General features: G+C 35.8%; 1 protein-coding gene across 1 annotated transcript in view; it reads right to left on the bottom strand.

Annotated features, from left to right (window-relative positions):
* The window catches only part of LOC137395198 (zinc finger protein ZPR1-like), a 30784-nt gene extending 5734 nt beyond the window's left edge, over nt 1-25050 (bottom strand). The window contains exons 1-7 of the mRNA XM_068082037.1: nt 24898-25050; nt 20541-20702; nt 15394-15478; nt 14723-14880; nt 12079-12216; nt 9390-9470; nt 5893-6120 (exon numbers count right to left, since the gene is read on the bottom strand). Coding sequence (XP_067938138.1) covers nt 5893-6120; nt 9390-9470; nt 12079-12216; nt 14723-14880; nt 15394-15478; nt 20541-20702; nt 24898-25044 — 999 coding nt within the window. The 5' untranslated portion in view covers nt 25045-25050. The remainder of the gene's footprint in view (nt 1-5892; nt 6121-9389; nt 9471-12078; nt 12217-14722; nt 14881-15393; nt 15479-20540; nt 20703-24897) is intronic.
* Between the last annotated feature and the right edge of the window lie 1762 nt (nt 25051-26812).

The following is a 26812-nucleotide window of genomic DNA, read 5'->3' as shown; positions in this document are numbered from 1 at the left end:
ATGTTCTTAATGCATTAGCTCAGTAAGGATAAATTTGATGAAATGCAAGTGACATAAAAAGCAATAAGAAAAAATAATTAAACTAGTTTAAACTATATGTAGTATTATATGTACTATAGGTTAGAGTGAGCTACATGTACTATAGGTTAGAGTGAGCTACATGTACTATAGGTTAGAGTGAGCTACATGTACTATAGGTTAGAGTGAGCTACATGTACTATAGGTTAGAGTGAACTACATGTACTATAGGTTAAAGTGAGCTATATGTACTATAGGTTAGAGTGAGCTACATGTACTATAGGTTAGAGTGAGCTACATGTACTATAGGTTAGAGTGAACTACATGTACTATAGGTTAGAGTGAGCTACATGTACTATAGGTTAGAGTGAGCTACATGTACTATAGGTTAGAGTGAACTACATGTACTATAGGCTAGAGTGAGCTACACTGTACTAAAGGTTAGAGTGAGCTATATGTACTATAGGTTAGAGTGAGCTACATGTACTATAGGTTAGAGTGAGCTATATGTACTATAGGTTAAAGTGAGCTACATGTACTATAGGTTAGAGTGAGCTACATGTACTATAGGTTAGAGTGAGCTACATGTACTATAGGCTAGAGTGAGCTACACTGTACTAAAGGTTAGAGTGAACTACATGTACTATAGGTTAGAGTGAGCTATATGTACTATAGGTTAAAGTGAGCTACATGTACTCTAGGTTAGAGTGAGCTACATGTACTATAGGTTAGAGTGAGCTACATGTACTATAGGTTAGAGTGAGCTATATGTACTATAGGTTAGAGTGAACTACATGTACTATAGGTTACAGTGAGCTACATGTACTATAGGTTAGAGTGAGCTACATGTACTATAGGCTAGAGTGAGCTACATGTACTATAGGTTAGAGTGAACTACATGTACTATAGGTTAGAGTGAGCTACATGTACTATAGGTTAGAGTGAACTACATGTACTATAGGTTAGAGTGAGCTATATGTACTATAGGTTAGAGTGAGCTATATGTACTATAGGTTAGAGTGAGCTACATGTACTATAGGTTAGAGTGAGCTACATGTACTATAGGTTAGAGTGAGCTACATGTACTATAGGCTAGAGTGAGCTACATGTACTATAGGTTAGAGTGAACTACATGTACTATAGGTTAGAGTGAGCTACATGTACTATAGGTTAGAGTGAACTACATGTACTATAGGTTAGAGTGAGCTATATGTACTATAGGTTAGAGTGAGCTATATGTACTATAGGTTAGAGTGAGCTACATGTACTATAGGTTAGAGTGAGCTATATGTACTATAGGTTAAAGTGAGCTACATGTACTATAGGTTAGAGTGAGCTACATGTACTATAGGTTAGAGTGAGCTACATGTACTATAGGTTAGAGTGAGCTACATGTACTATAGGTTAGAGTGAGCTACATGTACTATAGGTTAGAGTGAACTACATGTACTATAGGTTAGAGTGAGCTACATGTACTATAGGTTAGAGTGAGCTACATGTACTATAGGTTAGAGTGAGCTACATGTACTATAGGTTAGAGTGAACTACATGTACTATAGGTTAAAGTGAGCTATATGTACTATAGGTTAGAGTGAGCTACATGTACTATAGGTTAGAGTGAGCTACATGTACTATAGGTTAGAGTGAACTACATGTACTATAGGTTAGAGTGAGCTACATGTACTATAGGTTAAAGTGAGCTATATGTACTATAGGTTAGAGTGAGCTACATGTACTATAGGTTAGAGTGAGCTACATGTACTATAGGTTAGAGTGAGCTACATGTACTATAGGTTAAAGTGAGCTATATGTACTATAGGTTAGAGTGAGCTACATGTACTATAGGTTAGAGTGAGCTACATGTACTATAGGTTAGAGTGAGCTACATGTACTATAGGTTAGAGTGAACTACATGTACTATAGGTTAGAGTGAGCTACATGTACTATAGGTTAGAGTGAACTACATGTACTATAGGTTAGAGTGAGCTACATGTACTATAGGTTAGAGTGAACTACATGTACTATAAGTTAGAGTGAGCTACATGTACTATAGGTTAGAGTGAACTACACCGTACAGAGCTATATGTACTATAGGTTAGAGTGAACTACATGTACAGAGCTATATGTACTATAGGTTAGAGTGAACTACATGTACTATAGGTTAGAGTGAACTACATGTACTATAGGCTAGAGTGAGCTACATGTACTATAGGTTAGAGTGAGCTACATGTACTATAGGTTAGAGTGAGCTACATGTACTATAGGTTAGAGTGAGCTACATGTACTATAGGTTAGAGTGAGCTACATGTACTACAGGTTAGAGTGAGCTACATGTACTATAGGCTAGAGTGAGCTACATGTACTATAGGTTAGAGTGAGCTACATGTACTATAGGTTAGAGTGAACTACATGTACTATAGGTTAGAGTGAGCTACATGTACTATAGGTTAGAGTGAGCTACATGTACTATAGGCTAGAGTGAACTACATGTACTATAGGTTAGAGTGAGCTACACTGTACTAAAGGTTAGAGTGAGCTACATGTACTATAGGTTAGAGTGAACTACATGTACTATAGGTTAGAGTGAGCTACACTGTACTAAAGGTTAGAGTGAGCTACATGTACTATAGGTTAGAGTGAGCTACATGTACTATAGGCTAGAGTGAACTACATGTACTATAGGTTAGAGTGAGCTACATGTACTATAGGCTAGAGTGAGCTACATGTACTATAGGTTAGAGTGAGCTACATGTACTATAGGTTAGAGTGAGCTACATGTACTATAGGTTAGAGTGAGCTACATGTACTATAGGTTAAAGTGAGCTATATGTACTATAGGTTAGAGTGAGCTACATGTACTATAGGTTAGAGTGAGCTACATGTACTATAGGTTAAAGTGAGCTATATGTACTATAGGTTAGAGTGAGCTACATGTACTATAGGTTAGAGTGAGCTACATGTACTATAAGGAGAGTATCAATATAATCCGTTTTACTTCTTACTACTTTATCTATTTAGTTTTTACATCTAATTTAGGTTTTCATGTTACACAGTTTTAGATACATTTGATTTAATGCTATGTTATTTATTTGAAGTAGTTATGGTTGTTTTCATACTCACAAACAATTAAAATAAAATATATTTTTCCACAAAAATACTTGCTTTAAAGATGTGGTTGCGTCAAAAAATTCGATCTAATGAAATTAAGACCCATAAAAGGCTAAAACATCAGCTACAATTTGATGCCATTTTTGTCTTTGTAGACCAACCCTGTCCAGAGATATATGCGTTTGAATGAGGCCCTCTTTTAAAAAGCAATATATCTGAAAAGAAACCACGAGTGATAAATAAGAGGTCGCTTCCTTAGCCAATCATCGGCACGAAATTTTCATCTAGGCCATAATAAATGTCATCACTCGTAAAACGCGTTGTCTGTGATCTCAAATTTAGGAATTTTACTCTATTATTAAATCGCATGGACAGTGATATTTACTAAAGTAATTAGGTAACATCGTTACTTCAATTAATTACTCGATCGACACGTTTTATTGGCGAAAATTACACTCGCAATCTATTTAACTCTCAATTTGAAAGCTTTCAGTAGATACGCTTTAGAATGACATATCTATGAATGACATATATTTATTGCATTTGTTTTACTGATTACAGGATGTTTGTCGTCCCACCAGCCGAAGCAGCTTTGTCAGTGTGGAAACTGCCATAAAGGGGAAAGAGAGACTTGAATGTGTGCTGCATAAACCATGATGTTTTGTTTGTTGCAGTAGACGAATTTGTCTTATTGTATCAGCTAAAACTATGTGAGTGGTCACGACTTGATGAATATTTTTAATAAAAGCTTTATGCCGAGATGAAAATCTTTTTGCTTGTAAAAATTATATAATAAAATTATATTGTTGAAGATAATGCAAAACATGATTTGCAGAAGATTGTAGTGAATTGGATACGGTATATGGATGTCCGCAGAACTGGAGAATGCGAGTTCAAATCCAGTTTGCAGCAGACTTCTCATCCTTAAAACTTTATCCCTATGTATATTCTTTTCAAAGGTAGTAAGAAACTAGTTTTCAGTGTTGGCAATGATATACAGCCCCGCCCCAAGGAAAGGCGACAGACATAATGTGGGCGGGGCTTTTGGGAGGCTGTGTATCGTTAGTGAGGGTAGCGGCGGAACTGTGCTGATACAAAGACCTTATTCTACATAGTTTGCTTGACCGAATTACCGTAGACCGGTAGAATTGGTAGTCGGTACTCAAATGTTTACACATCATTTGGAGAAAGTGAGTAAGACAAATTTTCAATTTTCGTTATTTGAGGCCTTTGAAACATTCATAATAATGTATCTGTAGCAGGGTTTAAAATTTTATTCTAACCAACATGAGCAAATACAAAATAAAGTATATGCCAATAGAGCCGCGTAAGACTAGACTTTTATCGCAAATAGCCGATGTGAATACGAGATATCTTGACAGATAAATCACGCGTGACATCATTTTGGGCAAGTCTGGGTATATTTTTTTGGCCTGAGCTTTTTTATGGCGAACGGATTTTTTTGATTTTAATCTTCAAATATCTTGGCAATGAGATCGCCTAACAGAACAAACAACATATCAACTGATAGAGAAAAAAAATGCTTTCTTTTAAGATCAACTCAAATTTGACGCAATCACATCTTTAAGATTCAACAAGTTTAAAAGAGAACAAATATAAGAATGGATTAACTTCGCAATTCAAAGTATTACCTACTTAAAAACATCTCAAGTCAAGGTATTACCTACTTAAAAACATCTCAAGTCAAGGTATTACCTACTTAAAAACATCTCAAGTCAAGGTATTACCTACTTAAAAACATCTCAAGTCAAGGTATTACCTACTTAAAAACATCTCAAGTCAAGGTATTACCTACGTAAAAACATCTCAATTCAAGGTGTCACCTACTTAAAAGCATCTCAATAACGATGATGCTACAGATGACATCCATATCTTCACTCATATTTCGTTGAGATAATACATTATCTTGAGAGGAGGGTCTATCATTTCACAACAAGGGTATGAAATTAAGGTAGTCATTCATAAAAGAGACGTGCATCTGTGCTAGGCTCTACTAGTGTAATAGGCTATGCTAGTGTACCAGGCTATGCTAGCGTATTAGGCTATACTAGTGTACAAGGCTATACTAGTGTACAAGGCTATACTAGTGTAATAGGCTATGCTAGTGTACTAGGTATACTAGTGTACTAGACTATACTAGTGTGCTAGGCTACGCTAGTGTACATGGCTATACTAGTGTACTGGGTTATACTAGTGTACTAGACTATACTAGTGTACTAGGCTATACTAGTGTAAACACTCTCAGCATTTGCAAGTCACCTTTAATATGATCCACATTTGCATGTCTACTACTATACATACTAGGTACTATATTCCAAGTGCAGGTGAAGTTATTCACATTATGAACTAAATTCAGATAAGCTCTTTCACTGGTTACACAACAGCCTGACATCTGTGGATATTCTAGCTAGAGTCACCAGTAAGGCCAGAAAGTAACATCTGTGGATATTCTGGCTAGGGTCACCAGGGGGAATAGAAGGTAACATCTGTGGATATTCTGGCTAGTGTCACCAGTGAGGCCAGAAAGTAACATCTGTGGACATCCTGGCTAGCGTCACCAGTGAGGCCAGAAGGTAACATCTGTGGACATTCTGGCTAGTGTCACCAGTGAGGATAGAAGGTAACATCTGGGGGCATCCTGGCTAGTGTCACCAGTGAGGCCAGAAGGTAACATCTGTGGACATTCTGGCTAGTGTCACCAGTGAGGCCAGAACGTAACATCTATGTCATAGATTAATTACATACCTTAAGGATGTCGCGACTGAGGTCGATAGAGTCCTTTATGTGGAGAGTCAACTTATGACCTTTCTCGGCAATGCCTGACCCTGATTTGACCTCATTGTCACGGTAACCACAGTTGTCACACACCATAGCCATGATAATCACTTGCTTGAATCTTGGGATATTTACAGTCTTCATGTTTGTTTCACACGGAGCATTGCACAGTGTACAGTTGCTAGGAAACTGCAGTACCTGCATACAGAATTGATAGAGTTAGCCTCAAATAAATAAGGGAGTCTATGACACAGCTTGGCCCTTCACTACCTTTCACTTATAATTTAAGAACACTTCAGAATAATACTTTTTGCATGAATAAAATAAAAAAAAATACTGAAATAAATTATTTGCAATTTTTTTCAATTTCATTACGATTTATGATGCTGAACACATGGCATCATAACATCTATTGCACTACTATACAACTAATAAAAGCTTGATTAGATTTGATTGACACGAGCGTATAACTCTTAACAATTATGTTACAATTACTTCAACCTGCGAATCTGCCAATATACCATCTAAAATGCAAGCAAATACTCTACAACCAAAATAATTTCAACACTCCAAAGTTTTTTCAATGTAAAATGTTGTGTAGAACGAAAAGTTTGAAGTTAGTGACAGTATTGTGGCAGGTGAAAACTTAAAATCAGAAGTGAAAATACAAAATTGAAAAAACCATGGCATATGTAAGCTACATGTGAGTTGAGTCAATATTGATATAGACCAAGCAGGGTAAGCTACAACCCACATCTCTACTACCACCTCTAACTCCACTCTGTGAACATAGACCAAGCAGGGTAAGCTACAACCCACATATCTACTACCACCTCTAACTCCACTCTGTGAACATAGACCAAGCAGGGTAAGCTACAACCCACATCTCTACTACCACCTCTAACTCCACTCTGTGAACATAGACCAAGCAGGGTAAGCTACAACCCATATCTCTACTACCACCTCTAACTCCACTCTGTGAACATAGACCAAGCAGGGTAAACTACAACCCACATATCTACTACCACCTCTAACTCCACTCTGTGAACATAGACCAAGCAGGGTAAGCTACAACCCACATCTCTACTACCACCTCTAACTCCACTCTGTGAACATAGACCAAGCAGGGTAAGCTACAACCCACATATCTACTACCACCTCTAACTCCACTCTGTGAACATAGACCAAGCAGGGTAAGCTACAACCCACATCTCTACTACCACCTCTAACTCCACTCTGTGAACATAGACCAAGCAGGGTAAGCTACAACCCATATCTCTACTACCACCTCTAACTCCACTCTGTGAACATAGACCAAGCAGGGTAAACTACAACCCACATCTCTACCACCACCTCTAACTCCGCTCTGGTCGTTTCTTGCATCTCCAAGGCTAACTCCCTTTAGCTCATCTCTAAAGCTAAGTTAAAATAAAAACTTATTCCTGTTGTCTAATTTTACTTCTGCAAGGATTTATTTGATTATATTATATATATATATATATATAAACCTCAAATTTTGCGTGTCTGTACTCCTGTCCGGCTATAGCTATCAAAATCTTGCAATTAAAATCTTGCATCTTGCTGGATTTGAACTCACAAAGATTGCAACCGCAGGTTTGTAATCCAAGTGTCTAACCACAAATCTACGAAGGCTCTCACAATTCATAGCTCTTATTATTTACTGTATACACCCTTTTCTCAACTTCAAACGCTAAATGACGTATTAATTGAAACTCTATGAACTCTATTTACTCTATAAAACACGATGCGTTTTCGTGTTTTCGAGAAGTTCTACTTTCGTTTTTTTGTAAGGTTCGATTGCTAAATCGGTAAAGGCCAATACTTTTCTCGCGGACAATTGTATTATCTCGAGTAGGAATAGCCTCTACATTCTCTCTACACTCGGTCAGATAACGACAGTCCGATATCTCATTTTTGCATTGTACCAGTATCAAGAGGTACTAGTATCGAGAGGTACCAGTATCGTCGTATTCAAAGTTTTTATGGATAGCCTCTGGTGGGACAATGATCTTGTTTTAAACACACACACACTTCTATGCAAGTATTATTAATGTAACATATTCAAGATTCTGTTTGTTTCCTCAGTTAACAACTTAACATTAATTGTATCATTAGTGAGTCATCTTTTATTGTAATCATGGCAAAACCGACTTAATTTAGCTATTACTTGCTAATTATTTCACATTTAAACCCTTTTGTAGTTGGTTTATTTTTTTCTATTTTACTTGCCCTGCACAAAGCATTTTCCACACGATATGAAGTTTGAAAGTTACAGTTGTTTGATAAGGTTTGAAAGCCTTTACAGTTTTATTTTTTCTCTTAATTTATTTAAACTGCACAAAACACTTTTTTCATGCTATGAAGTTTGAAAGTTAGAATGGTAACCGTTGTTATATATTACATAAAATATAGAAGGAGAAAAAATAAAATAAATTCACATGTAGAGGTTTGACTATATCTCAAATGATGCAAGCAATAGTTGTCATATAGAATGATACATTCATGTAAAGGTTTGACTGTATCTCAAATGATGCAAGCAGTAGTTGTCGTATAGAATGATACATTCATGTAAAGGTTTGACTGTATCTCCAATGATGCAAGCAATAGTTGTCATATAGAATGATACATTCATGTAGAGGTTTGACTGTAACTCAAATGATGCGAGCAATAGTTGTCATATAGAATGATACATTCATGTAAAGGTTTGACTGTATCTCAAATGATGCGAGCAATAGTTGTCATATAGAATGATACATTCATGTAAAGGTTTGACTGTATCTCAAATGATGCAAGCAGTAGTTGTCATATTGACTGATAAATCAATTGCATAAAACAAAAGGCAGAAGTACATTCCTGTCACAACGATATTATCTATGGGCAAGCAGCTGAGGACTATCATGATGAAAAGCTCAGAGATGGGAGCAGCAGCTATTCTAACAGGCAACAGATGAGCAAATACTACCTGGATTCCTAATAGCATTAAGAAACCTGACATAGGACCCTTAAGCCTGGTTCCCGTATATGGCACCGTCGATAGCACGGCAGGCTATCAGCGGTGAAATAAGAACCTACATGCCGGGTACCACCAGTAGTTGCCGGCGGTCAACGCAAGAGTTTAGTGCTGTTTGAATTTCGCGAAGAGCCGCTGGCAAAACCTTCCCGAAATGCATTGTACAGGTGAAGGTCTTCATTATCGAAACGGCATGGCGAGTGAACATTTTTTATGCGGTTATTAGCGATGCAGCTTTATGTGATCAGAAGCCGCCGAGCCTAGCGTCACAAGCATTTTGCTGCGCAAGATTACTGCCGGAGTCTCGCAATCAATATGGCAACCAGGTTTTAGCATCATTAACTCTAAGCTCTAGTAAAGACAAAAGGAACTCGGTCATTGCATCAACGCAACAGACTGAATAGAGCTCTGAGAGTAGCAAAAACTATTAGCGTACCTCGTCAGATATGTCAATTGGTTCAACTCCCGGCTCCCCTGCCATAGGAGTCTCAGAGAGGTGTGCTTGATCAGGGCCTACCTACAAGTACAGTTACCAACTTGCCTTCAGATGGGAGGACACAATAGGGAGGGTATGATTGTGTCTGATCAGTCATTTATTGTAAATTACTTTGACATCTGACATGCTATGACATGCTGTGACACCAGACATGCTATACGACATGCTATGGCATCCAGTATTAATTGAACTGAATTATTGAATTAATTGTGCTTTGCTTTTGAGAGCCAAATTGACCTCTTACCCTGGCGGTACAGGATGGTGCATATGTAAATGTCACAGAAGAAAACATGGTGTTAGTCTAACTTGTACCATGTGACTTAACTTATTCTGTTTATAAATAAGCTTTTGTTTTGAAATCTGATATTATTCAAACTCCATCTTTATAATTACTGTGAGTCTGTTTCAGGCTTTTTTTCTTCTCTTTCAATCACCTTCTCCCAATATCTACTAGGTGTCTATAGATAATTTTTAATTAATTGATCCGTATATGTTTAGTCATGTTTTTTATTATTTACTGTTTAATTCTAAAATAACATTACCTTCATCAATCCCTACTACCACTTGCACGAGTCTCCTTAAAATCCAACATTTTAAAACTAGACAAGACAGCATGACGGCGCTTTTTAATATTGTTGGAACAACATAAAACTAATTACTATTACTATGTACGCCCAGACCTTTTTCATTAATTTTAATGGTGAGCGTCAAAAACTTTGTATATTGAAGCAAGAGTAAACCTTTGATTGCCAGTTATCAGATAAGAAATCGTACAGGAATAGTTTAAAAAATACTAAAATAAGACAAGCAGTAGAATTACATTGAGTTGTAAGAATTCAGAAAACAATATGCAGTCATACCTTGACATACGAAAACAATATGCAGTCATACCTTGACATACGAAAACAATATGCAGCCATACCTTGACATACGAAAACAATATGCAGTCATACCTTGACATACGAAAAAATCAAGAAATGAACAAGCGAGTCACCGCCATGAGATATGAGCGAGTCACCGCCATGAGATATGAGCGAGTCACCGCCATGAGATATGAGCGAGTCACCGCCATGAGATATGAGCGAGTCACCGCCATGAGATATGAGCGAGTCACCGCCATGAGATATGAGCGAGTCACCGCCATGAGATATGAGCGAGTCACCGCCATGAGATATGAGCGAGTCACCGCCATGAGATATGAGCGAGTCACCGCCATGAGATATGAGCGAGTCACCGCCATGAGATATGAGCGAGTCACCGCCATGAGATATGAGCGAGTCACCGCCATGAGATATGAGCGAGTCACCGCCATGAGATATGAGCGAGTCACCGCCATGAGATATGAGCGAGTCACCGCCATGAGATATGAGCGAGTCACCGCCATGAGATATGAGCGAGTCACCGCCATGAGATATGAGCGAGTCACCGCCATGAGATATGAGCATACAAGCCTGTTCTTGATGGCCACTAAATGGCCAAGTATGTGAGAGGCCGCTTCCGAAAACAGCATCGATCGGTCTTTTTTGTCGAATCAGTTTAAAAAAAGTTTTAATAAGGTAAGCTAAAAGTTGTAGTGAAAGCTAGGCAAAAAGCATCAAGCCAAATGTACTGATAATAAAAAAGTAAGACTATGACAAAATTAAAGTTCAGTTTAAACAAAAAATTAAAATTTAGTTCTATGTGCAAAGTGTGAGCTAAACTCATTTAAGTTAAATTCAAAGTTTGTGTTATGTAGCGTCACAAAGTCTAGTGTAGCAAACGTGCTGATGTAAACCCTCTCTCAGACCGTCATCAGCCACTCCGTCTATCTCCAAGGTAAGAACTCCATACAGTACTGTAGACTACATGGTGATGTTACATTTTATCGCGGGTCATGACAACTGAAGAGGTAATTGTTTGGCTTGGCGAGTGTAGGTATTTAATTACAAAAACTAAAAAAACCATTTTTCATTGCGCTATCGTATTTCTAAGCATTTTTCATAGAATGGGAACGGATTAATTTGTATTAAATTACTTTATATAGGAAATATTGCATTAACATATGAGCATATTGACATACGAACTCAGTCCCACAAACGCGCTAAGCTTGTATGTCGAGATATGACTAAAAGGTAGGCTAAAGGAGAAAAAAATATTTGAAAAGCACATTGGTGGTCTACGTCATTAATCTATACATATATTGTTGTACATGAGTCAAACATTTACAGAAGTCTCAGCCTGATGAACTAGGATGGGATGAGAGCTAATTAATTAGCTTTCTGTTTCACAAATGTTTAAAGCAGTCAACAAACATGTTTACAGAGTTCGGAGTCAAGAAAATGACTCAACTCTCAACTTCTCTAATCGTGTCTTGATTTTTCCAAAAGAAGCAAAGAGACCCATGATAGTGACTAAAATGATAGTCATAGTCTAGTAAAAATTTTGCACGATCAGTGACTATGAGCTATATGCTAGGAGTACAACAATCCATGATCAGTGACTATGAGCTATATGCTAGGAGTACAACAAACCATGATCAGTGACTATGTGCTATTCGCTAGGAGTACAACAAACCATCATCAGTGACTATGAGCTATATGCTAGGAGTAAAACTAACACTAAGCTCTCTTGCTGAGAAAAAGTGACTTACCGTGTCAGAGCTGTGAGTTAAACCAAGATCCTCATCTTGCTGTTTGGTTCTAGCAAAATAAAGAACGTGTAGAAGGGGGTCAACTGACGGAGCTTTTAGATTCTCTATATGGCTGTTGCCTGTTGGGTCTTCAACAATCTGTAATGAACAATTCAAGCTGGATCTATTGGCGCTATGCATTGATTTATCATACGTTAATAAATCGGTAAAAGGCAGTGTTTTTTGTTTGCAGAACATTGAAGTAATCTTCCTGGTAGCCTCAGAGAACAGTACTAATTTCAAACTTTACATGACATCTTGTAATCTATAACATACGGCCCACAATACTTAACACAAATTATAACATACAGCCAACCATTAAACTTAAACTAAAAACCCCTGGAAGGGGAAAGGTCATTTGCGAGTACGGAAATCCGGCCGACGCCATTATCAGTTAGCGTTTGAGTTACTTTCATTGTATTCAATGTGAGAAAGAAATCTAATTTCAGATTTAACAGCTATGGAAGATCACGAATACACCGCTCAATCAAAGGAACAGACTACTGAGATTACTACTAATAATTTATGTACGTGAGAGAAGGGTGTAGGTGCACAGTGCTATTGCTATTCCATGAACTGCAAAAACCGCAAGAATGGGCTTTTAAAGGAAAAGGCATGACATTTCACATGTGAGTCACTTCTACTACTAGTTCAATTGCTACTGCTCAAGTCTACGACTACTAATAGTTGTGCTACTACTAGTTAGTACTGCCACTAGTTAGTTCTACTACACTAGTCACTTGGTGAGTGAGAGTCGATCAGTGCCACTACTGAGTGTACGAGTTTGACTGTATTTTGTCGGTGATTAGATAAATTTATAAGCTAGTGAGTGAAATGTTCTTCCTTCAAAACGAAGGTTTTTTATTATTTAAATTCGGAATTTTTTTATATTAATATTTTGGAACTACAACCCAATAGGTTATTTCTAAATATTTATATTTAAAGGAAATGTTTGTCGTGTTTATAATATTATTTATTGTTGTACCTGGATCTAGCTAGCAGTAAGGAGATAAGAGTAATAATACCATTGTTATTACTACTGTTGCTAACTAACTACTACAGTTTCATTTTAATTTTTAGATTTCCAAACAAAGTAACTGAAAACTCTCGTTATTTACAATGGTGTCGCAACCGCAGGAGAGTGAATAAGTCTGATCCTTGAGCACTTATCTGCAATGAACATTTCAATGATCCATGTTTTGCCAGCAGGTTAAAACGTTCGACTGAAGTCATTTAAAGGTAATATTTTTCAATGTTGAATGATACTTTTCAATGATTGAATTTAAACCATATCGTCGAGCACAGTGCTGCAAGGTTGCTCAACTTAATGTAGCTATATCTAAAAATTTTTTAGAAACTTAAACAGCACGCAAAACAGTGACAGCTGCCACAGCAAGTGCCTATGAATATGTCTGCAGCTTAGCAGTTGTGTGATCTGTTCTCTGTGATTCTTCATCTTCGTTTCTGGGATTGTATTATACATATCATACATTCATAAGCTATTATCACTTAAATCTTGAAAACAGTTTCTGTTTTGGCAGCATACGTATGTGTTGTTTTTATCGAAATACTTCATGTGCTAAGTTTTTCCATATGCATTTATACATATGTAATATAAATTTTAATATAATGGAACAGTTGTTATTTGCCTGAATATATCATTTGCTGGGTTTATGCATTTGTAATACGACAGTTTGTATGAGTAACATGGTCCACGAAAATCTATTTTACATCTACTTATCATTTGATATATCCCACTCCATATGCTATAAATAGGTTTTCTTCTATTAGGGCACTCTAAACGTTGTGTAGGAGGAGCTTTCATTAACACCTAGCTGGAAAATAACTATTCAACATGTACATTTCTGTCATTTTTCGCCGTTTTTTTATAAACGGAACTAGCATTCGATTAGCTCTCCAATATGGCGCATACATTACGTATTATTATGAACGTAAAAGTAAATGTAAATTGCCATTCCAGGGGTTTTTAGTTCAATGCAGCCAACAATAGTAAACACAAATTATAACATACAGCCAACAATAGTAAACACAAATTATAACATACAGCCAACAATAGTAAACACAAATTATAACATACAGCCAACAATAGTAAACACAAATTATAACATACAGCCAACAATAGTAAACACAAATTATGACATGCAGCCAACAATAGTAAACAAATTATAACATACAGCCAACAATAGTAAACACAAATTATAACATACAGCCAACAATAGTAAACACAAGTCATAACATACATCCCACAATAGTAAACACAAGTCATAACATATAGCCAACAATAGTAAACACAAGTCGTAACATACAACCAACAATAGTAAATACAAGTCATAACATACAGCCCACAATAGTAAATACCAGTGATAACATATGGCCCATAATAGTAAATACAAGTCATAACATATGACCAACAATAGTAAACACAAGTAGTAACATACAGCCCACAATAGTAAATACAAATCATAACATATGGCCAACAATAGTAAACAAAAGTTGTAACATACAGCCTACAATAGTCAACACAAGTCACACAGCGCAGATTCATCAACTGTAAGTAGACTAACAAGGCACAGTAAAAACTTACAAACTGAAAAGGTTCATGAACCAGCAACAGCTTCTTCAGCTGGGAAATGAACTCTTTGATTTTGGCAGCGTATTCCTGATCTTGTGGAGCATTCAGTTCCTGGGCGCGTATCAAATCCTCGCACACTGTATTAACAGTTCCTTCTATGGTGGTAAAACCTGCGTAAAATGGATCATCAATTGCAGCTATTCATGGCAGCAAAAGCATCATCTAGATGTGAGATAGCTGTTAACAAAGTATAAGTGTAGCCATGTGCTGCATTACGTAGCCATGTTGATTATACAATCTCATTGGTTTCTGAAGACATGTATGTGATGTACTGCATTACATAGCCATGTTGATTATATATTCTCATTGGTTTCAGAAGACATGTATGTGATGTGCTGCATTACGTAGCCATGTTGATTATATATTCTCATTGGTTTCTGAAGACATGTATGTGATGTGCTCCACTACGTAGCCATGTTGATTATATATTCTCATTGGTTTCTGAAGACATGTATGTGATGTGCTCCACTACGTAGCCATGTTGATTATATATTCTCATTGGTTTCTGAAGACATGTATGTGATGTGCGCCACTATGTAGCCATGTTGATTATATATTCTCATTTGTTTCTAAAGGCAATAGAACACAGCACCATGCAATAGAAACTACATGATCATACCCACCTCCCTTCTTCGACGATATCTCAAGATCAACATATGGTATTTTTATTGTAGATCGGTCTGACTTGACAATCTGCCTATTCAGATCCTAAAAACAATAATGATTGTTTGAGAAAGTAGTCTATGTTACATAACGTAATGGTTGGCATATCAGGAGTGCACAGCGCTGTGTCTGTTGGGTCTCAGGTACGAATAGATAAGCAAGTATGCATAGAAAAGTTCTGGAGCTGCATGTTTCACAGCATTTTTCGTAGCAAACCGGCCTATAGAAATGTTAATCTTAAAATTGGAGTGCCCCTTTTAACAAATCTCCTTTTAAGCAGTTCCTAGTAAAGATGAGAAATAGACGTGTGTGCATGAATCTCCTTTTAAGCAGTTCCCAGTAAAGATGAGAAATAGACGTGTGTGCATGAATCTCCTTTTAAGCAGTTCCTAGTAAAGATGAGAAATAGACGTGTGTGCATGAATCTCCTTTTAAGCAGTTCCTAGTAAAGATGAGAAATAGACGTGTGTGCATGAATACATTAAGAATCCTCACATCTACTTTATTAGCCAATGTACTTAAGATTTCTTTGACTTGGTAAAATGTTTTGTATGGAAGGCATCGTCAATAAATTAAACACATCTCACCAGCGGGTCACCAAAAGGACTCAAACACTCAGACAAGAGATGAGTACTTTGGAGCAGCATGTTTGACAGACATCACTATAAAAACTTTGTTACTTACATAAGCAACAAAATAGTACTAATAACATTAGTACTATACATAGCATAACATAACACAGCACATAATAACAGTACATAGTAACAGTACATAATAACAGTACATAGTAACAGTACATAGCATAACATAACACAGCACATAATAACAGTACATAGTAACAGTACATAATAACAGTACATAGTAACAGTACATAATAACAGTACAGAGTAACAGTACATAGTAACAGTACATAATAACAGTACATAGTAACAGAACATAATAACAGTACATAGTAACAGTACATAGTAACAGCACATAATAACAGTACATAGTAACAGTACATAGCATAACATAACACAGCACATAATAACAGTACATAGTAACAGTACATAATAACAGCACATAGTAACAGTACATAATAACAGTACATAGTAACAGTACATAATAACAGTACATAGTAACAGTACATAGTAACAGCACATAATAACAGTACATAGTAACAGCACATAATAACAGTACATAATAACAGTACATAGTAACAGTACATAATAACAGTACAGAGCATAGAGTTATCTCCCCCTAGAGTGATAACTACCCTAGAGTTTCCGGTGCCACCAAGGAGCGTTTAGGCCACGCCCATTTTTTGTGCTAGTCGCTCGTAGTGATTGACAAGAACAATAACATCAGCCATGAGAATGATCATGAATTTGCACAGTTAAGATAGTAATTATTGCTCATATTAAAGAGATGATGATTATAGTTTATTACTCCAATATATGCTTATCATTTAAAGCCATTCAATACTTACATAACTTGCAAAGACACTGAATAGACAGTGTTAAGTAAGTGAGTTAATGCAATCAGTTACTCATAGATAAGATAGATGGTCATACTGGGGTTGTATTACATTAGTTTGATGGAAAGCTAATTGACTGCTATCAACCATGAGCTGTACTACCCGGCGTTGCCCGAGTAATAAAGAAGTCTTTGGACAGAAAATTTATTTTTACATATTATAACATACTGTATACAACATTTACCATTCTAACTTTTAAACTCTATTCCCTGGTTGCAAATTGGAACTGTAAATGTTAGGCAACTCGTTATGAACATCTGGGAGTTTGGGGGGCGGTGGCGGCCCCCAATGGGGTTCGGGGCAGCGCCCCGAAGCTTTAGACCTTTTAAGCATCAACAACCCTCAAAGTATGCATAAAGGCAATCAATTGTAAGTATCAAAATCTATATAAGTATATTGTTTATGGTTCATAGTAGGCAAAACGTTTTTTTTATTCAACGACCAATATAAAACTCATGACACTACAAATTTCTGTAAGGGACATTGACAGAACAAGAGCTATTACTTATTTATTGCAATAGCTCTAGTTCTGTCAATGTGTCGATGACACAAATATTTCATAACTGATTCTGTATCTCTTTCAATATCTTTATATATGTAAAATATTAGAAGATTATTTAGCCGAGCCTGCTCCATGGTGCTCCTCGTTGATGTTTTGATTCGCTTCAATGCAGAAAAGGATCTCTCACTCACTACATTACTGGCAGTCAAAACCAATACTAGATTAGTGAGCCTGGAAATTAGGGAAAATGCAAGTTTGGGGTCTTCACACCCTTTCACCCCAATTAAAAGCAATAAAGTTCAGTTTATAAGTCTTAACAAAGTCTTACAAGATCACTCATTTGGCGAAATCACCACGGAGACATTAGTAGTAGAATGCTAGTAGCTAATAGATTAGTTATTGGAATTTCCAACCGGTCTTGGAATTTCCAACTTGGAAATCCCAAGTGAATGAGCTTAGAACGTAATTCTTAGTACATAGCCGCCGACAATCACTAAAAAGTTGGGGCGGCTCAGCCGCCCAGCCGTTCCAGAGAAGACGGGCCTGTTCTTTAGTACTGCTATTTCTTCTACGTTTGCTTTGCTTATTCTATGACTGTGATCATCACATTAACAGTATGCCAAATGGTAGTTTTTGTGCAGCCTTTGGCTGCTCCAATTCTAGTAGCAAGACACCAGACAAAAAGTTCCATGGGTGAGTCGTTGTAGTTTAGTTTTGTCAAGTTACTCATTCATTTTTTCCGGTATATTTTATATTCACACAATAATATCATCAGTAGTTGAAATTAAAAAGGCTTGATTTAGCTGTATCAACAACTGAAATGAATGATCAAAGGTGTACCTAGAGAGATGATTGATTTGAATCATGTCCCTTGTTCTATCAATCATTGTTATGGTGTAGTAGGTATGCAAGCAAGTCAGTTACTTGTTTGATTCTGAACCCTCACTACCCTTTGTCTGTGTCCTTCCACTACCAGCCACTGGAGTTGATTACTGTTAGTTTGTGTTATCTATGACCTAATGCGACTGACCCTCCTTTATTTGTCACTCATTCACTATTCAGTTAATTTTTTATAATGTATACAGATTCCCGCTGAAGAATGAGAAAATGGCAAATAGATGGGTTTTTGCAACCAAGAGAGTAAATTTAAAACTTACTCCGTCAACCAAACTGTGCTCAGATCATTTCACAGATGCTGACTACACAGGTCCTCCAAAACAATCAAGATTGTTTCCAACTGCTGTTCCTACTATCTTCAACTTCCCAGAACACATGCAGGTTAGTTTGTTACGAACAGTGTTATCATCCAAAATAGACTGTGCATGTAAAGCTTCTTGATTCTTTATAAATGCTTTTATGTATGCACTCGGTTTGGCTTAGATCTTTGGTATTCTTGTAGTGTATCCATACCAGGTGGAGACCCATGAATTATCACGGAATTATTAACATAATTTTTAATATTGATCGCCCAAGACGCAAACTACATAGTATTAGTTTAATACAATGCTTATGTCCTTAGCCGAAGAAATCTCAACCAAGGAAAAAGAGACCACTCTCGAGCTCTGGTGATGAGACAGTAGAAGACTCCGCAACAGCTAGCTTTATTGACCCATCTCCCTCTATAGCATCAGAACATGACTACTTTGCTGATAAAGGTTTGCAAAATCACTATTGCAGTAGTCATCATACCATGACCAATTAAACGCATGACAAAAGTATTCATTTATGTTACTTGTCGGAGTCATCCTGCTCAACAAATATTAGTTGGAAAAAATATAATCCATCATCATGAAAGTTACGTGGCAGTAAATCTATTTTGTATAAAGGTTATTATTATTAATATGCGAGTCTGTTTGGATAAAACTGGCTGTGATTTTAGATGAATCTTTGACTGATAACGACTGATAATTTATAAACACCAGTAATATATATATATACATGTGTATGTATTGGGATGCAGTATCTGAGTATTTATCTACTGATTTCATTAACTCACTTAACACTGTCTATTCAGTGTCTGTGCAAGTTATGTAAGTATTGAATTGCTTTAAATGATAAGCATATATTAGAGTAATAAACTATAATCATCATCTCTTTAATATGAGCAATAATTACTATCTTAACTGTGCAAATTCATGATCATTCTCACGGCTGATGTTATTGTTCTTGTCAATCACTACGAGCGACTAGCACAAAAAATGGGCGTGGCCTAAACGCTCCTTGATGGCACCGGAAACGCTCGTGTTGTTGAATGCACAGTTATCACTCTAGGGGGAGATAACTCTATGGTACAGAGTAACAGTACATAGTAACAGTACATAATAACAGTACATAGTAACAGAACATAATAACAGTACATAGTAACAGTACATAGTAACAGTACATAGTAACAGTACATAGCATAACATAACACAGCACATAATAACAGTACATAGTAACAGTACATAATAACAGCACATAGTAACAGTACATAGTAACAGTACATAATAACAGTACATAGTAACAGTACATAGTAACAGTACATAGTAACAGCACATAATAACAGTACATAGTAACAGCACATAATAACAGTACATATTAACAGTACATAGTAACAGTACAGAGTAACAGTACATAGTAACAGTACATAATAACAGTACATAGTAACAGAACATAATAACAGTACATAGTAACAGTACATAGTAACAGCACATAATAACAGTACATAATAACAGTACATAGTAACAGTACATAGTAACAGTACACAGTAACAGTACATAGTAACAGCACATAATAACAGTACATAGTAACAGTACATAGTAACAGTACATAGTTACAGTACATAGTAACAGTACATAGTAACAGTACATAGTAACAGTACATAGTAACAGTACATAGTAACAGTACATAGTAACAGCACATAGTAATAGTACATAGTAAATAGTAACAGTACATAGTAACAGTACATAGTCACAGTACATAGTAATAGTACATAGTAATAGTACATAGTAACAGTACATAGTAACAGTACTTAATAATAGTACATAGTAATAGTATTGCAACAGGAAACCTTTCTAAGCCACAATCAATAGGGGATACACAATACTCACTGCTATCGATGACACTTGCAGTACTAACTTTACTCCCTTTTCCTGTATCTTTCCAGCAGAGGTTATCTCCGAGTCCTTAAGACCACAATGTGAGCATTCAAATGATCCAACAATGAGCTCTTTGAAGAACGGAACTTGGATGAGAAGCAGTCGAGTTGTGCCCTGTAAAAATGTTCAGCACAGCTACTGACAAGTTAGCTGTTTACAAACGCCAATCTACAACCATTCAGAAAGGAAAGAATTTCACACGATTGTTTTCTTAGTTTATAATAGACTTCTATATTAGGAATCCATGATAAGCATCTATAATAGGCACGGTGCAGTCTACACACAGTAGCAGCTGTAATTGTTATTTCGATGCAAGACGGCGTAGTCCTATTTCCAATAGTACAGTATAACAGTGCTTTTTAGTGGAGCAAACCATCTAATAGAATGCCATGCGTATCTACTTATCGTATCAACTCTAACAATGCGCAAGAATTTATGCGATAAGCTTTTCTTTTTGCTATCATCAAATAAAGCGGAAGGCGAAGAGTTATTTAATGATATTGAACAGAGTTTAAATGCCAGCTATGGAAAAGACTAAAGTTCCCACTGCACTCTCTGCAACGCCAAAGAACCAGAAAAAGTAGTGAACATCTCCTCAAGTTGTGTTCAACAAGTTGAGCAAGTAGCCAAAAGGTTAAAACAAAGAGCTTACCAATGACTGGCTTTTCAACTTGTCAATTTCAGACAAACAGACTAATTTTTTCCATGTCTATGAAACAGATAATTTTCTAATAATAAATGCAATACTGTATTTTAAAATCTATGTATATATATTTCTTAGAGGTTGTCGTCTGTCTGTCCTTTGGTATATCCAGTTATAGCTATTAAAAATTTTGATTTAAAATTTCACATTTTGCTGGAATTGAACTCACGAAGATTGCACCCGCAGGTTTGCAATCCAACTAACTAACCACAAAACCACAAAAGATCTTACAGTTCATCGCTCTTACTACGTAACATACTACTCTTACTCATTACTATATTACTCTTACTACATAACATACTACTCTTACTCATTACTATATTACTCTTACTACATAACATACTACTCTCACTCATTACTATATTACTCTTACTACATAACGTACTACTCTCACTCATTACTATATTACTCTTACTACATAACATACTACTCTCACTCATTACTATATTACTCTTACTACATAACGTACTACTCTCACTCATTACTATATTACTCTTACTACATAACATACTACTCTCACTCATTACTATATTACTCTTACTACATAACATACTACTCTCACTCATTACTATATTACTCTTACTACGTACATAACATACTACTCTTACTCATTACTATATTACTCTTACTACATAACATACTACTCTTACTCATTACTATATTACTCTTACTACATAACATACTACTCTTACTCATTACTATATTACTCTTACTACATAACATACTACTCTCACTCATTACTATATTACTCTTACTACATAACATACTACTCTTACTCATTACTATATTACTCTTACTACATAACATACTACTCTCACTCATTACTATATTACTCTTACTACATAACATACTACTCTCACTCATTACTATATTACTCTTACTACATAACGTACTACTCTCACTCATTACTATATTACTCTTACTACATAACATACTACTCTCACTCATTACTATATTACTCTTACTACATAACATACTACTCTTACTCATTACTATATTACTCTTACTACATAACATACTACTCTTACTCATTACTATATTACTCTTACTACATAACATACTACTCTCACTCATTACTATATTACTCTTACTACATAACGTACTACTCTTACTCATTACTATATTACTCTTACTACATAACATACTACTCTCACTCATTACTATATTACTCTTACTACATAACGTACTACTCTCACTCATTACTATATTACTCTTACTACATAACGTACTACTCTCACTCATTACTATATTACTCTTACTACATAACATACTACTCTCACTCATTACTATATTACTCTTACTACATAACATACTACTCTCACTCATTACTATATTACTCTTACTACATAACATACTACTCTTACTCATTACTATATTACTCTTACTACATAACATACTACTCTCACTCATTACTATATTACTCTTACTACAATTGTATTATCTTGATTAGGAATATTATCTACATCCTCTCTCTTCGTTTGGTCAAACAAAGACTGTCCGATATCTCATTTTTACATTTGCACCAGTGTCGACAGGTACCGGTATTGTCGTATTCAAAGTTTTGATGGATAACTTTTGCTGGAACAGTAACCTTTTTTATACACACAAATACACTTCTATGCATGAATTGCTATTATTAACTTAACATACAGAGAAGTTTTATTTTGTTTTCCCAGTTCGTATTAATTGCATCATTACCAAATCATCTTTTATTGTAATGGTAGCGAAACAATTTTAACTTAGCTATTACTGGCTAATTATTTCCCCAGGGCTGATACTCCCCCTCAAAAGGCCCATTAGGTTCGGCCCAAAATCACGTTTTAGGGGGGGTTTTCAGACCATGGGGCACTGTCAGTGAATTTGCTACTTTAGGGGGGGTTTCCACAACCAAGCCAGTAAAAGGGCCCATGCTCATTAGGGTTTTATTCAGCCAAAGTAATACCAATAAATTGCACCAAAATTCCAGTCTTCATTTTAATGCAGATTGCATTAAAATTTGCATGCTTGCTAACGGAAAAGGAAGGGAAAAGAGACAGTCGACACTGCATCATCTTAGCAACCCTTTAGCAATATACTCAGAATGAATGATATGATATTTCTTTTATTGGTATTATTATGTTTTCTTTTGTAAATGAAATGATGATCTGATGGTTCGTATTTGGAATAAGTTTTATTAACCCTTTTGCAGGCATAGCAACATTTTTGTCGTTTTGCGATACTGATGCTAGTAAACAGAGCGACTATTATGTCACCACACGAACGGTTTTTATAAATTGATTTATGGTTATCTAATTGTCTTCTTTTTGTTTAATTTTTTTTACCAATAGTAAACTACAATATATTGGCCTATGTTAGCAACAAAAAATAAGCCATTTTCAGAAGAAAAACGATCGTTTTTGCAATACTAAACCAACAAAAAATCCAAAATAAAAACGTAATTAAATAAAATTGGGAATTTTGTTTGTAGCTTGTTTCTGCTTTATTAATACATGAATCATATTAGATGTTTAGCACAGCCTGGAACCTGGGCGCCCTCTAGGGAACTCCCAGCGTTTAGGGGGTGTATTTCAAATTGACCAACCAGGTGATTGGGGGTACATTATCCAAATTCCAATTGACCAACCAGGTGATTGGGGGTACAATATCCAAGTCTGGGCCTATCCAGGTGGGTGTTTCTTTCAGAGTATCAGCCCTGGGATTATTTCACGTTTACATTTAAACATTTTTATATTTGTTTTATTTTTTGTAATTTATTTGACCTGCACAAAACATTTGCTTCTTGATATGAAGTTTGAAAGTTAGAGTTGTTTGACAAAGTTTGAAAACCTATAATTGTTTTATTTTTTCTCTTAATTTATTTAAACTGCACAAAACACTTTTCTCATGATATGAAGTAGGAAAGTTAGAATGGTAACTATTGTTATATGTTTAATAAAATAATGTTTCTGCGCAGACTTTTATTACCCGGGCAATGTTAGGCATTCAGCTAGTACATATATGAATCTTAATGTTTGTCATCCGGATGTCTAGTTATAGCGATAATGTTTTATCAATGAAAAATCCACTCGGAACCGGATTCAAACTCGGAGACTTCAGTTCTCCAAACAAGTGTACTATCTACTATCTACTATTCAACCAATTGGCGATACTGAGTAATAATTAGGCACATATTTATCCGGCGCTTGCGAAATAACAGCATAATTGATATGTAACGTTATGACTGTTGTAAGAGTAATAACAAGCAGGCTTCACGGCTGGTTGAAACCATGATTATGGCAGCAATCACAATAAGATGGATCTAATTATAGTGAAGATCTAGCTTACGTTACTCCAATTCGTTGGATAATTATTTTATTACCTATGCTCGAACTTCACATATAGCAACGAGTTGTTCATAAACAAATTTTTGTATCATAATGTTTCTAAGGGATTACATTTATTTCACAAATCTATTAATGCTTATCAAATGTAACATCTTGGAGTGATGAAAGAAAAGATGTAATTAAGAGATGAAATGGGATTGTTAAAACATGGAGTTCGGGTGGAACTAACATCAATATTCTAAAAACATGGCTATGAAATCTTGAGACAATGGCTGTATCATACCATCTGATGGCAGCTCATACACATACTCTCTATTTCTGTCGGTTTCTGTTCAGCGGCATCTGTACTAAGATCATTGAACACTGGAGTTACCCTCTCTCCCGCATGTTTCATTTCCTCCTGAATTATCCTTGGTGCATTCAAATCCATTTGATCTGCTCTGATGTAACATACAATAGTTTGCTCATCATAATGAAATAAAATCAAATATAGTTTAAAGACAATGTAATATGAGATAGAACCCTAATGAAGCACTGATATGCACCAATAAAATGTAGTATGAGATATAACCCTTATGAAGCACTGATATGCACCAATAAAATGTAGTAGGAGATATAACCCTTATGAAGCACTGATATGCACCAATAAAATGTAGTATGAGATATAACCCTTATGAAGCACTGATATGCACCAATAAAATGTAGTAGGAGATATAACCCTTAAGAAGCACTGATATGCACCAATAAAATGTAGTATGAGATATAACTTTTATGAAGCACTGATATGCACCAATAAAATGTAGTATGAGATATAACCCCTATGAAACACTGATATGCACCAACAAAATGTAGTATGAGATAGAACCCTAATGAAGCACTGATATGCACCAATAAAATGTAGTAGGAGATATAACCCTTAAGAAGCACTGATACGCACCAATAAAATGTAGTATGAGATATAACTTTTATGAAGCACTGATATGCACCAATAAAATGTAGTATGAGATATAACTTTTATGAAGCACTGATATGCACCAATAAAATGTAGTAGGAGATATAACCCTTATGAAGCGCTGATATGCACCAATAAAATGTAGTATGAGATATAACCCTTATGAAGCACTGATACGCACCAATAAAATGTAGTATGACATATAACCCTTATGAAGCACTGATATGCACCAATAAAATGTAGTATGAGATATAACCCTTATGAAGCACTGATACGCACCAATAAAATGTAGTATGAGATATAACCCTAATGAAGCGCTGATATGCACCAATAAAATGTAGTAGGAGATATAACCCTTATGAAGCGCTGATATGCACCAATAAAATGTAGTATGAGATATAACCCTTATGAAGCACTGATACGCACCAATAAAATGTAGTATGAGATATAACCCTAATGAAGCGCTGATATGCACCAATAAAATGTAGTATGAGATATAATCCTTAAGAAGCACTGGTACGCACCAATAAAATGTAGTATGACATATAACCCTTATGAAGCACTGATATGCACCAATAAAATGTAGTAGGAGATATAACCCTTATGAAGCGCTGATATGCACCAATAAAATGTAGTATGAGATATAACCCTTATGAAGCACTGATACGCACCAATAAAATGTAGTATGACATATAACCCTTATGAAGCACTGATATGCACCAATAAAATGTAGTAGGAGATATAACCCTTATGAAGCGCTGATATGCACCAATAAAATGTAGTATGAGATATAATCCTTAAGAAGCACTGATATGCACCAATAAAATGTAGTATGAGATATAACCCTTATGAAGCACTGATACGCACCAATAAAATGTAGTATGACATATAACCCTTATGAAGCACTGATATGCACCAATAAAATGTAGTATGAGATATAACCCTTATGAAGCACTGATACGCACCAATAAAATGTAGTATGACATATAACCCTTATGAAGCACTGATATGCACCAATAAAATGTAGTAGGAGATATAACCCTTATGAAGCGCTGATATGCACCAATAAAATGTAGTATGAGATATAACCCTTATGAAGCACTGATACGCACCAATAAAATGTAGTATGAGATATAACCCTAATGAAGCGCTGATATGCACCAATAAAATGTAGTATGAGATATAATCCTTAAGAAGCACTGGTACGCACCAATAAAATGTAGTATGAGATATAACCCTTATGAAG

The sequence above is a fragment of the Watersipora subatra genome, chromosome 4, assembly GCF_963576615.1.
Source record: "Watersipora subatra chromosome 4, tzWatSuba1.1, whole genome shotgun sequence".
NCBI lineage: Eukaryota > Metazoa > Bryozoa > Gymnolaemata > Cheilostomatida > Watersiporidae > Watersipora > Watersipora subatra.
The sequence above is the reverse complement of the archived record's forward strand: the minus strand, read 5'-3'. Positions and strand labels throughout refer to the sequence as shown.